At 41.6% G+C, this 14,572-nt stretch overlaps 1 protein-coding gene across 1 annotated transcript; it reads right to left on the bottom strand.

The window, feature by feature from the left end:
- Window positions 1-95: 95 nt before the first annotated feature.
- On the bottom strand, window positions 96-14,514 carry cacng5b (calcium channel, voltage-dependent, gamma subunit 5b). Its single transcript, XM_060042306.1, has 6 exons — window positions 14,165-14,514; window positions 8,639-8,899; window positions 3,954-4,040; window positions 3,293-3,433; window positions 1,335-1,480; window positions 96-1,021 (listed from the first exon to the last, which is right to left on the bottom strand). Exons 2-6 carry the CDS (start codon window positions 8,832-8,834, stop codon window positions 758-760), a joined length of 834 nt encoding a protein of 277 aa, XP_059898289.1. The 5' UTR covers window positions 8,835-8,899; window positions 14,165-14,514; the 3' UTR covers window positions 96-757.
- Between the last annotated feature and the right edge of the window lie 58 nt (window positions 14,515-14,572).

The raw sequence follows: 14,572 nt of genomic DNA, 5'->3' as shown, positions 1-14,572 counted from the left end.
TGAAACGGGTGAAAGGAAATAAATAAAGATACACTACTACCCTCTATCGGTAACTTCAGTAAACTACAACTTTGAAAAACCTTTTCCAGAATTAGATTTTTTTTTATTATTAAGTTAACTGCTTCTATTTGAATTGGTTTTGCCAGTTATTTGGATACATGTGGCTGTCCATTTATTAGTAATTTGAATTTAGTTATGTGTAATGCTGGTTACTCATGAGCAGCCTAGTTTCTTGCTATAAATAGCAATGACTAAACAGTAAAACCTTATCTTTTGGTTTTAATAAAAACAAACAAGCAACATAGAAGGACAGGATATTTTGGATAACGGCGGTACAGTTGTACAATATGCACATAATAAAATAATTTCCTATAAAATATAGCCATAAATATACCATAGCCTACATATTGCAACCCTAAAGCAAATATTATTGTGTATTGAATTGTATTGAGTATTGTTTATCCATCATTTTGGTCTTTGAGACTAAACAGTCAATGCATACTTGACAGAGCTGCTGTAAAAACAAAATCTGCGTTTTAAACGGCAAACAAATCACAACTGAAAACACCAAGCCTGAGGCGGTAAAAAGTCAAAATATTATCTTCTACCCTACGCTGCGAAAAATAAATAAAATAAAAATGAACAACATTATACAGTATTCTCAACATTATACACATCATTTCCCTTTATCTTCACAGTTTTGTCTTTCGGCGATCATTTTGTCCCCCCCCCCTCCCCCACTGCACCAACCGACCAATCAGCACGGAGAGGAGGACACCCGGTCATACTCGGGGCACTTGAGCAGCGCCGGGTAGCTGGCGCCGCCCATCTGCAGCGAGGCCTCGCTGGAGAGGTCTGAGGGGCTGCGGCCGCGCGACCACGCCTCCGGGTGCAGGAACTGACCCGAGTGGTCGGAGCAGGTGCTGAGGCGTGGCCGGTAGAAGCCGGGGTGGCGGGGCTGGTACAGATCCTCCGCCGAGTAGCGCTTCATGAACAGGTAGACCGACATGACGCCCGCACTCTGAAAAAACGACAAATATGGATTCCAAACGAAAACACTCAAGGGTATTGAGTGTTGCTCGTCACTATGGTGATGAGTTTATTGAGAAACATACGTGAGGTATGTATAGTGAGGGGTCAGCTAGACCCTTCTTCTTCTTCTTATTGCAAATTGTCTGATTACATATTCGATTACATCAAATCAGATTGCACAAAATCAGAGGTCATCCGATTATATTAGATTACATTTAATCATATTAGGTTAAAACACATTTGTTTGAATCAGATGATGTTGAATCCAATTATTTCGAGTCAGATCAGATTAAACGGCCTACCTCTGTAAGCAGGAAGGAGATGGCGGCGAAGGCGAAGGACCAACCATACTTGTAGTTGAAGAAGGCCTCGCTGCTGCTGGTCCGGCTGAACATCTCGTCATTTATGGTGGAGATGTACAGAACCAGACCAACCACCAGAGCTAGGCCTGGTGGAGAGAGCATCGCAGAGAGGAGAGGGGGAGAGAGAGAGAGAGAGAGAGAGAGAGAGAGAGAGAGAGAGAGAGAGAGAGAGGTTAGGGGTGAAATGGGAGAGAGAAACAGAAATGACAGAAATGGGAGAGAGAGAGTATAAGGGAAAGATGGTGGAGGAAGAGAGAGAGCAAATGAGAAAGGGAGCATGGGAGACAAAATCCTTTGTGAGGACAGACATTAGTGTTTGGTTCTATTTTCTAAAGGTGAATGACTTGACATTTTGCCTCCTGACAGAAAGCTTTGACGCTAACGAACAGCACACTCCACCTCTCCCTCCCTTTTCTCTCTCCTCTGCCTCCTCCCCTCTCCCTCCTCTGCCGGTGGGCGGAGAGAAAGAGAGAGAGAGAGAGAGAGAGAGAGAGAGAGAGAGAGAGAGAGAGAGAGAGAGAGAGAGAGAGAGAGAGAGAGAGAGAGAGAGAGAGAGAGAGAGAGAGAGAGAGAGAGAGAGAGAGAGAGAGAGTAGGGCAGGAGGGAGGGAGGGAGGGACGGGGAGCCAACTGTGGCATGAGGCTTGTCAAGGTTGTTTACGAAGAAGAACTGTCACCATAAACAAACAGCACAGAGGCTAAAAGGAAATCTCGCTAACAAATATAAATAGGAAAAAAAGGGAATTCAAGATTGTGCAAAGTAGCAATAATCAAAGAAGCAATAACAAAGTAGCAAGGACCAAATTAAGTGGAGAAAGAAGAGAAGAAGAGCTTTATATAACACATTGCCCGGCTATGCAAAGACAAGCTATAGATCAGTCTTAAAGGCCGTTTCATAGACATCATAGTTTCCTAGACTGATTACACGGCTATTTAGTCCAAAAGTAGGTTATGTAACTACTCTGACATCGCCAGACCAATTTGCAAATGCGAATTAGTCTGGAACATCTCAGGTCATTTTCAATTTCCAAGGGGCCTTATCAAAGGGTGCAGGCCAAAATGCCTATAGACGCAATTGACAAGATAATGGGTTGTGATTGAGCCGACCAGGTAGCCTGGCCAGACCAAGCCAATCATAGATTGCACGTTGGTCTGGGGAAGCTGCCGTCATTTTCTTCAGCACAAGAGGTGTGATCAACGGGTCTAGTTCAACTGACTCTGTACGCGATTGGCTGCTTGCCGTCGCTTTTCTGTCGTCATTGTGTTGAACCAGCCAATAGCGCGCCAAGGGGAAAAGCCAGCTCGGTGATTGTCTCCCGCAAAAACATATCTGAAGCAGAAAGAAATATATTGCTCTTCTCCAGACCCTTGTGCAGAGCGAACTCAATTCTCCGGTAGAATGGGCGGGGCTACCCAGGCTACCGACCAGGGGCAGGTCTGCTGCAATCTATCCGAACAGGAATTGGGCCAGAAGCATATGCCAGAGCATATAAAACATGAGCTCACAGATACGTCTGGTTTCCAGGTTAAAACGTTACATCTACGCAGAGTACACCGCTCCCCCCCACCCTTCCCCTTTAAGGAAAAATACTAAATAAAAGAACAATGAAAGTATGCACATTAGAAAGTGATGACGTATTTTAGCAGATCATCCTTACCTGTAAAAAAGGGGATTAATGAACTTGATAATTCATTTGAATTGATCTATGTAGGTATATTGTTCTTCCCCTCTTCAGTCTTCATCATATGATACAGACAAGGAATTTAGGCACAATACATATCTACAAATATATTATTTTCATCATAAAGTTGAATGTGGCTTGATTTTACTCTCTTTACGTATAGTCCACTCTCACACCTGTTGTCACCAGAAGTCTCCAAACAATAGTGGGGACGTACCGGAGAGGATGAAGAAGATTCCAGAGACGAAGGCCAGGATGGTGCGGTGGGGCCGCACGTGGCCGATGTTGTTGAGGACGAAGCCGATGAACATGAAGAGCAGGCTGACCAGGGGGAAGGGCGTGGCCGAGCGAATCATCTCTGAGGATGAGAAGCGCTCACATCAATGAATCACAAAGAAGCTTCACTCCCTGGGCCTGCAGCTGGACACATTGTTTATCAAGGAACTTATCTTCACTGGCATGCAGGGTGAGGTTGGAATAAATAGAAAATAAATATTTAAAGCAATATAGCTAAATACATAAATAAATAAGGGGATGGTCTATGTACATTTTAATTAATTAATTGAGAGATGTTGGTCCTTCATGAATAACGAAGGTGAAACCACGCACACACAAACACGCACACAAATACACTCTCCCAGAAGCCTCAGTGACACACCCGCGCATAATGTTACAACCTCCTCCTCATCTTTGATAATGCAGATGACTCATTCTGTGGGAAGATTTGAAAACCTCAGAAAGATAGAAATGTGGGACACATTAATTGTTTCCTCAAGGATTTAAATTGGAACTGGTCGTTTATATGAAGAGAAACAATCAAGCGTGCAGTTTGGGTTAACGGCCTCATGGAGGTGCAGTGAGTCGAGCTGGGTACTCACTGAGAACGTTGACAGTCGACTCGGAGGTTAACTGCACGTTCATGGGCATTATGTACTCGATGGTGAAGCATCGGCCAGCCTCTTCACCTAGTGGGGAACACAACTTCAGTGACTGCGGCCTCAAGACTTTGAAAGAAAGGCTATAGCCCTATAACATAATCATAACAGGGCAACAACTCTGTAATTGCAAAAACAATGACGGTGACTTCAGGCATGAATAAAAAAACAATAATTGGATAGGCAACCTTAAATTTGAAATGTTCGCTAACACCCTGCCATTTCATGGCACCGGTAACAGACTAATTAACATAATAACACAGTTACACCAACACCAACTGCACCAGCACCATGAGTCACACATATATAGGCCTACTGCACCGCTCCTGTGTGGTTTCATAATTTCATAATGGTGTCAACCCCCAACCCTAACCACTAACTCTAGACCAGGAGCGGGGAGGGGTGAGATACTGATGGATGCATATCTTTTTAATATTCCTGGCTAGGATACTTTTTTTGTTAGAATGAATCCTTTGGCACAAGCAACAGCCACACCTGTATATCACACCTGTAAAATAACTTAAACCAAAAAATGGATAACGTGCATATCAAGGCGGAAGAGGAGGCGGATTAGAATACATCAGCCGAGTCAGCTTCTCTGACTACAGGTGTCAGACTGTTCAACAGGTCGATCAATAAGAGAATGCTCTTTTAGCTATGGATATCTTTTTCACTTTTGGAATTGTTTGAAGGCCAAAGACCAATGGGGCAGAGAAGGTCAGGGTGGAATAACACGTTCCTATGGCTAGGATGATGCTAATCCGCGCAGGACTTTTTCGGTCAGTAATTGGAAGTCAATAAAGGTAGGAGAGAATAGTAATATGGTTGAATCATCTAACTCTACTTTGGAGTCTAGCGGCGTTCTGCCTCATCTAGAAGCACTTCGTGAAGTAATTTGGTAAACCAGAGAACAGTGCATTGCAGTAATCTAGACTAAACGTTATAAATCAGTGGATGAGAGTCTCTGCATCCGCTGCCGATAACATTGGTTTGATTTAGGCATTGTTCCTAAGATGAAAGAGGTTCCATTTTTGATCTAAATAAAGCACGGGGTCAAACAAGACTTTGGCACCGGAACTTTGGGGGACGGTAGAGCCCTCAAAACACAGTAGCCGCGTTTACATGGCAGATCTATGCCGCATAGATTTCTATGCGGCATAGATCTGTTCCTAAAATGTGTTCCGAATGTACTGTATACATGGCAGCAACAAAAGTGTCCGTTATGTCTCTCGCGCACACCTGACACGTCTCTGGACCGGCGGCGACATAATGGATGTCTTATCACTATCGGGGATTTTAAATTTGATTTTAATGAAAGCACAGCAGGAGAGAGCTTTTCTCTGCCTGCTCCTTCAATTAAGAAGGAGGAGGACAGCGCAGCAACGTCAATTTCTCGTCAGATCTTTATATTTACCCTTAGCTCCGCCGCAAACAAGAGGAATTTGGATGCGAGTCCGCAGCCAAGACTGGTGGGAGAGTGGTCTTACGGGAATTTAGTGACCAGGAATCCTCGAAGGTCCAATTGCGCACTACTGCAGCTGCCATCTCTCTAAGTTAAGAAGTATTTTAACGTTCAGCCTGCAAATGTACTAGTAGTAGCCTACTCATTTACAGTTATCTCGGACACGCGCGGACACGTCATTAATAAACACCCATGTCCCGTCGCTTAGCAACCGGACACGCTTACCGGACTACTTTTACGGAGTGATAACAAAGACGTGAATCAGGCAATAAATCCACTTTCCTTGACAGCGGTGAAGTTCGGTGTGCTTAAAAGTACCGACGGAGCTCAGTGGACCAATTGCGAACTACTGCGGCTGCTCTAAGTTAAACCCCAATCTATGCGGAATAAGTGTATACATGGCGATTTAAAACGGACTACACCACCTATTCTATGCGGCATAGAATCTATGCCGCACAGATAATTGTATTCCGAATGAGGCGTATACATGACCATTTTATATGCCGCATAGAAATCTATGCGGCATAGATGTGTCCATGTAAACGCGGCTAGTGTGCCATCTTCCAATAGTATCGTTGCTGCTTTCGAGCTGTTGATTAGCAGCTCAGTTTTCACTGTGCAAAACTGTAAATAGTTTGTATAGCTAAATTATCCTGTGAAGATGAATGGCATCTTCACTGTGTTAAACCTTGTTTTAAAAGATGCCCATGTTCCTGTCTGGCCGTAATAGTCTGCAGCTGTGGCTCATAGGTTAATTGAGCCACACCCATTCTGGTGCTCCTTAAGAGGGCCAGAGTTCTAGACTGGAGGGAGGCTTGAGTTGTGCAAGGTAATCGACTGTTGTGCTATTGTTTGTTTTAAGTAAAAATATGCTTTTTACCAACAACATTGTGCGTCAAGGAAAGACTTTCTCACAGATCCACTTAATTCAGAATAGACTCAAAGCCTAAATTATACATTTACATTTTTTTATCCACTGAGTGGCAGTGCTTGAGGCCAATAGGCCATACTTTTTTTTTTCATGTTGTCATGAGCAATATTGTTCATATTCCTGTACAAATTATGCAAACCATAATCACACAGTGCCCCACAACATTTTACTGTATAATTTGCCAAAATGTCATTGTCTGTCTTCGACCAATCTAGATTTGTGGTTGAAAAAAAATCTCTCTCTCTCTCTATTATGTCCATTTTTTTTATTACATCTTTTTGGTTTAGAGCTTTATAGTTTATTGTATTACTATGAAAGCTGTGGAAAATATAACTTGGAATTGTCACGGTCGATAATGCTTTAACCTGTGCCATGTAACTTGTCTACTGTTTCCTTTACTTCCTTTAGTAGTAAAGGACACAGTACATTCCTTATGTACTCTTAATATTTACTCAACAAAAAAAACAATCTGAGCGAAAGTTTCTCAAAAACATTTGCTTGTCTAGGCGGCAATAAATCCAGATAATTTCTGTATCGTATTTATCTGGTCCACTTTTGCCTAACTATGGGAAAATATCAGCCACTGCCATCTGGAACTATATAATTATAACCGTGGCTACAACACAAGCCACTAGATGAGGCTAAAGGTTGGAATGTACATAGTGAAGGTTTAATTAATAATGGATGATTTTACAACTGATGAACATTGATGCAAGCAACCAAAGTGAGACTAAAACAGACGGTTTGGGTCTTTGATGAGTGTCATGCCCTTGTAAATCCACCTTTAAACATGCAGAGCATTGCATTGCATGGACCCACAATCTACCAGCCTAGGCGCAAGCTGTGCTATATGATGATTGCATCAGACAGACAGACAGGACAGACGGACATCTTCAACTGCTTGTTCGGGGTCGGGTCGCAGGGGCAGCAGCTCTAGCGGGGAACCCCAGACTTCCCTTTCCCGGGCCACATTGACCAGCTCTGACGGGGGGATCCCGAGGCGTTCCCAAGCCAGTGTGGAGATATATTCTCTCCACCTAGTCCTGTGTTTGCATCAGGACAGCCTTATTATAAAACTGGCAAGGAGGAATGGGAGGATTGGGCTTTGTTATCAATGTAATTAGACCTGTTGTGTTTAAATGGTCTCCTTTCTTCATATCACTTGATATCAAATGCTATGGGACACGTGGCAATAAAGGATCATTTAAATTGAAATAAAAGTTCACTTTGAAAGGGACTGTATATGATTACGCCCGGCACAGACAGCACAGCAGACACCTCACACACACAGACACACACACACGTACACACACACACACACACACACACACACACACACACAAACACACACACACACACACACACACACACACACACACACACACACACACACACACACACACACACACACACACACACACACACACACACAAACAGAGTGAGAAAGTGGGTTTGAAATTGATTTTGCGTTTGGGTGAAGGCAGGTAAAAGCAGCAGTGTTATGGTGATGTGATGATAGAGCTCATCAGCTTGGTCTCAGTGCCTCATTTCGATGGCGTGGCGTGCATACTCTATCTAACAGGGCCTAGAGAGCACTCCACAGAAATGACTCCATCAGTGGCTGCACTCATGCCGCGGTCGGGCACCGCCGTCCGTTAAATTGCACCGGAGGAGTAGAGACAAAAACGTCACTCAGATCATTAGCAGGCACTCCTGTTGCTCTCGCTCACACGTGTTCGCCATTGATCTCGTTCGACCTCTTTGCACTTCGGAAAGTGTCTGATAGTGTTGCGGTTAGTCTAGAGATGCTCTTAACTCTGTGGAGTCATCAAGCTAGACCCCAGCACTTTATTTGACATTGATTGCATATGTGAACCAATCCACATGTTCCATCCAACCTCCATTGCACCAACGATCCTGCAATACATCCCGATCCAATCATCAACCACGCAGGATATATATACATTTAACCAATATATATATATTTATATATATACATCTATATATATAAAATGATCGATCCCTCCCCCCTCAGCCACCCATTCATCTGAATTATATTCCTAACGCTCTAGTGTTCACTAGTGTTTTAAAACACTATCTTATATGGAACAATATATATGTAATGCATGTGTACCGATCCATCAATTCATCCATCAATCCATCACCTAACTTAACACCGCCTTTCCGTCCACCCCCTCATCCATCCATCCACCTCTAGCGTTCTCCACGGCTCACCAGCCAGGAAGCAGACGCGCCAGAGGCCCGAGTGCAGGGAGCTCCTGACCTCCGCGCTCTGGTTCAGGGGCAGGACCACGCCCTCCTCCAGGTAGAGCCAGTAATCGGTGCTGACGGCCACGCCCAGCAGGGCCAGCCCACTGACGGCAAACACGCTGCTGAGCAACGTCAGGGCCTTCCTGCTGCAAGAGCTCATCGTCCCAACCACCGGGGAGGGGCAGCGGTCAGAGGATGGACGGGGCAAACACTCCGCTGGGAACTCTGTTTGGGGAGATAGAAAGGGAGAAGATGGATTATGGGAGATGGTTGTAAATGTTCTCGTTTGTATTTTGTTAATGTGTTCTGATTGGATGGCTCTATGCTAATAACATGTGGTTATTAAGTCATTTGATCATTCTACGAAATGGGTGCTATTTAAACTTTGCATTTAATACATTTTCCTCAACAGCAAAACCTTTTTTTAAATCCACAACATAAAAGATATGTTAATCTTCCAAAAAGAATTTGTAGGCTACACCATTTGGGTAGACAGGAAATAGATTTTAAAAATCGTTTTTTTCCGGAAACCATCATTAGGAAGTATGCAATTTAATCAATTTCTTTGAGTTTTAGACTTTTAATTTTTAAATATGAATTTGACACGTCAATACCTTCATTGTTTTTAGAAAAAATAACAAATTCAGCTCGAATTTGCTAACACAATTATAATTGTTTAATTGTCCACAAAGAAAGAGCATTATTAAACATACATTTATGAAGAATGTCACTTACCTTAACACATTTAACAAAATGACCCTTAGATGAGGTAATAACTGATGTGACGGCTTTCAATACAACAGCATCCTTGAAAAAAGCTGCATATTATGTAGTATATACGATTGTATTATACTTAACAAATACTGACCAGTAAATAAGTGATAAAAACATCAGTAATTGTCAGTGCATCAGTAGTTGGTCAGTAATTATGGAAAACTCAACGTTCAATAAACATGAACGGTTCAAATTGTAAAAATAAAAATAATATAAATCCACTTTAAAGTTTAATCCACAGGAGCAGAAGGTAATGGAAACATTTGGTGATGGCTCTAAAAAACTGAAAAGTTATAGGTATTTGTCACTAGAAGTAACACTAGAAAAATAACTTCCAAAAAATTTTTCCTCAGATCTCAAAGGCTTCAAGAGTGTTGATACCGGGAGAGTCGTTTTCATACATCTCTCTGGATTCCCACGCAACGGGATGTCACAGGCTGCAGTGTTTGAACAGTTTTGAGTACCTCATCAAATAGGTACTACAAGGCCAGGTGATTCATCTTTTTCATAGATGATCCCTGGATAAAGATCATTATCATATTTAAGCACACAACACTCATTGTCATATTTAAGCTATCAACAGTGAAGTGCTGTGTGTTGAAGCACTGAAATATCAGCTGCTTTTGTGTGGGGCACATACCACTGACTTTCTGTTATGGGATCCTCCCTGGAGAGAATGTTAGCACTTCACTGTAAAACCTGACAAGTTAGTTCAACTTAAACTATTTGAGGAAACCGATTGCCTTGAACTATTTAAGTTTACTAACTCCAATAAATTAAGTACCAGCAATTATTTTATGTAAGTAAAGAAAACTCTTATATCTAGAGTTATTGTGACATGTGTATTATGAGTTAGCATTACTAATTCCATTTACTGAAGTGAAATGTAAAGAATGAGCTTTTTACACTTAAATGCAGCAATTCATTCAACGTATATAACATGTGTTCATTAAATGTATGTGAATTAAGTAATACTAACTGAAATGCCTCTTGTATTGCTAAATCTTTTTACTTAAGTATAATCAACTTTGTCTTCCAACTGAAATAACTTATTACATTCTAGTTGTGACAACTTAAAATTAGATTTTGTCTACTCAATTCATTTGAGGAAACCGATTGCCTTAAACCAATCAAGTTAAATTAACACAATGAATTCACCAATCTCTGATCCAACTTAAATTATTTATTAAGCTGAATGTTGAACATTCATAACATTTCCATTTCAAGTAGTAATTTAAACAGCTTTACTTATTATTTTTTAACATGCAATTTCTTTATGGCACACACACACACACACACACACACACACACACGCACACACACACACGCGCACGCACGCACGCAAACTTACACACACACACACACACACAAAGTTACTGATTAGAAGAAAGACCAAGGTGTAAAAAGGGCTAGGAGCAGAACAAGTTTGTGGCGGAAAGTAAATTCCAACGGTCATGGAATGTCATTGTGGGAATTCTCAACAGACTAAATTACATAGAATTACATGAATATTTCGACCATTAAAGCTCTGTTTACAAAGGGCCTGTTGAGTGAAGGCAGGTTGAATGGGTTCGTAGGTGAAACACACTTTTACATTAGTTTAAAAACATCAATCCAGACAGGCACTTAGTCAGAAACAGAAACACAATGAAAATATGAAATCGACAAAAGATGTAGAAACATAAAGCTCTCATCTAGGTCCACAGTAGGCCTACTTTATCTTTATATTGCTGAGGCCTTTATCATAATGATGACCATAGTGACTAGTGTATCCTGAGTGACAGTAGGACAGATAGGACGTCTAAAATGAGGAACAAATCCTACCGGAACAAATCCTACTGACACACACACACACACACACACACACACACACACACACACACACACACACACACACACACACACACACACCTAACTAGCTAATGGCTCGCTCTCGCGCATCTGTGTTCGCGCTCCTGCAAGATTGCGCGTCCATGTACTTGGAATGGGTGGAGTCAGGGTCAGCGTTGAAGGAGAGGGGGTAGGACCATTTGAGTTGTGCATTTTCAAAATCTGCTGGCGTTTCGCAAATCCCAAAATGGATTGGGGATATGTTTTGAATGATAACGAGTTGAAACATTTGTTTTGGAGCACAAAAAACGCATTTAGACGCTTTCTTCAGTTGGCTGTTTTTAGCCGATTCCATCAAAACGCTATCAACTTGGAACGATGGTTATGATAAAAACGAAATCGCTATTTTAAACCACTTAAAAGGCTAAAAGTAGCCAGACACTTCTTTTGTAGTATAATAAGGGTCTTAACATATAAAACGAGGCATTGAGAACTTTGCAAGTGTACAGATTGTTTATTAAAAAGGACATTTTGTACGCACAATACCGGTAGACCGGTATATCAGTAGATCACCTGTCTACGCCATTTTGTTTTTAAGACTCGATAGGTAGATTGACGAACACAGAGATTGTGATATCCGTCAGCAATAGTGGTGGATTTAATGATTCGTTGCAGTCAATATGTGTAACCCAGTTTGCATGAGTCAGTTCGCCAAGAGGAGTCGTTCGTTCGTTCGTTCAGTCGAGTTTCCGGTAGCACTGAGTCTGACTGACTCAGCTGAGAACCGTGCAATGGCGTGCATTCCATGATGCGATTTACCGCTACCGGAAACCAGGCTGAGAGAACAAATGATTCGCGAACGACTCCTCCCAGTTCAGTCGAGTTTCCGGTGAATCGATTCACCAGAAACTCGACTGAACTGGGAGGAGTCGTTCGTTCGTTCAGCCTGGTTTTCGGTAGCGGTAAATCACATCATGGAATGCAAGCCATTGCATGGTTCTCAGCTGAGTCAGTCAGACTCAGTGGAGTCAGTGCTACCGGAAACTCGTTAGTTCGCTCAGTTGAGTTTCCGGTGAATCGAATGGTGAACGAGACGAACGAGAGAATCGAACCAGTTCGGTTCGTTTATCCTAAAGACTCGTTCATTCGAACCGGTTTGTTCGCGAACGAGTCAACACTAGTCAGCAACACGCAAGCTCTGTGTTCGCCAATCGAGTCTTAAAAACAAAATGGCGTCGACAGGTGATCCACTGATGGTATTGTGTGTATAAAATGTCCTTTTTAATAAACAATCTGTACACTTACAAAGTTCTCAATGCCTCGTTTTATATGTTAAGACCCTTATTATATTACCATAGAAGTGTCGGGCTACTTTTAGCCTTTTAAGTGGTTTAAAATAGCGATTTAGTTTTTACCATTACCAGTGCCCCCATCGTTCCAAGTTTATAGTGTTTTGATAGAATCGGCTAAAAACCGCCAACTGAAGAAAGCATCTATAGGCCTATGCGGTTTTTGTGCTCCAAAACGAATGTTGTAACTCGTTATCATAGTCCTGCAAAACATATCCCAAATCCCAAATCGAATTACCCTTTAAAGCAACAGTACATTATTTATAGACAAAACAAGTTGTGTGACACAAGTCATAAAAATGTTAACAAACGTTTCGTTAACGTTGTGTTGAAAAAATAAAAAAGAAGATACGTTATGCAAACAGGTGAGACATATTCCTGAAAATAATAAGGGTTTGATAGGAATATAACATTTATTTGGTGATAATTAACGTAAATATCATGTTGGTCTGAACGGACATGATAAAATGGCCAAGTTCTCAAGAAAAATGATGAAGAATTCTATGTTACTCTCTAAGAGTACATAATGTTAACAAGAACCCTTGAATGAATAACTTTAAGCTTTGGAATTTTTGTGTCCTATAAACCATTATTGATTTAGCAAATGCTTCTCTAATGCGACTTACTTATTCAGATACATGCCATTAATGAGCATTTAGGAGGTTAGGCATCTTGCTCAAGGATACCCTACCGGTAGGATGTGAACTGACATGAACCGTGCAGCTGGGACTGAGCCACACTACACTTTCACTACACTTGGCATTAACACTGCCATTGTAGGTGTTTGATTAAGTTACCCATTCTAAGAAATGTATGCACTCTCATTATTGCAAGAAGCTTTTAATAAAAGTGTCCTCTAAGCAGCAAACCGTTTTTTGTGTGTTAGATGTCTATGTCTACTACTGGATCTATGATATTCTTTAGGGACGGAATCGATCCCTCATGCTTTTATTCTTCAAATCGATAAATAATGACACGGTTTGATTTTAAAGCATAGTCACACGCACTACCTACACCTGCCCTGAAGGAGCAAGAGATGCATGCATTATTTCAGAATGCTTCATCCATGCATTATGCATATGTAGAACGAGATCGGGGAGTGATGGAGTGATATAGTCATATATTTCTTAATAGACTGGGAATAAACAAAGTATGCTACTTGTCCCTTTTAATACATAATCGGATTTGTTTGGTCAATAATCGACACATCTACTCGTGAGCATATTGACACCTGCTCATGTATTACTACCGATAATTAAATAATCTCGTGTAAATTATATCGAAACCATTAGGCTACCTAACTAATAGCCTACGTAAACAATGCCGAACGTATTAAGCGTTCTCGCCGAACTAGCAACTGCTTATTCTTAAACGTAGTCTATCTTACATCAGGGACAACACATTTTCTGCATCTTATGATGCCCAGTTTGAAAACAAAAACCAAAATATGTCCGATGAACAGGTAATATTGACTGCATGAGAGTCGAAGTCAGTTTTACCTCATCATTTAATAGTACTTTGAAATGTGTATTCTTACCTGAATAGTCCTACGTTCAAGATGCCAGCGGTATGCTTGCCTCTTGCTTCCAAATAGATGTTTATCAGCTGTCAGGTAAGTAGGCCTAATATAAGGAGAAAACGGCTGCGCAACAGACAGTGAGGTCGACGGATCAAAATGTAAACACGTAATAAAAAATTTAGAACGAATGATTATGGGAACTGGGAGAACCAATTAAACGCCTGGAGTTGTGCACAGCGACAATCGCAATTGTTATCGACTTGCCTACTTGTAAGCCTTCTTGTCGTCACCGTGTCCAAAACAGTTTTCAACTGGTACAGAATTGCGAACTGTGACTGGTGAAGAGAGAAAGCGCGGGAGGGAGAGAGAGGCGCTGAGGGAGAGCGATGCAGAGAAAGCGCGGGAGAGAGAAAGGGCGGTGATTAG

This window comes from Gadus macrocephalus, chromosome 2, assembly GCF_031168955.1.
Source record: "Gadus macrocephalus chromosome 2, ASM3116895v1".
Taxonomy (NCBI): Eukaryota; Metazoa; Chordata; class Actinopteri; order Gadiformes; family Gadidae; genus Gadus; species Gadus macrocephalus.
The sequence above is the reverse complement of the archived record's forward strand: the minus strand, read 5'-3'. Positions and strand labels throughout refer to the sequence as shown.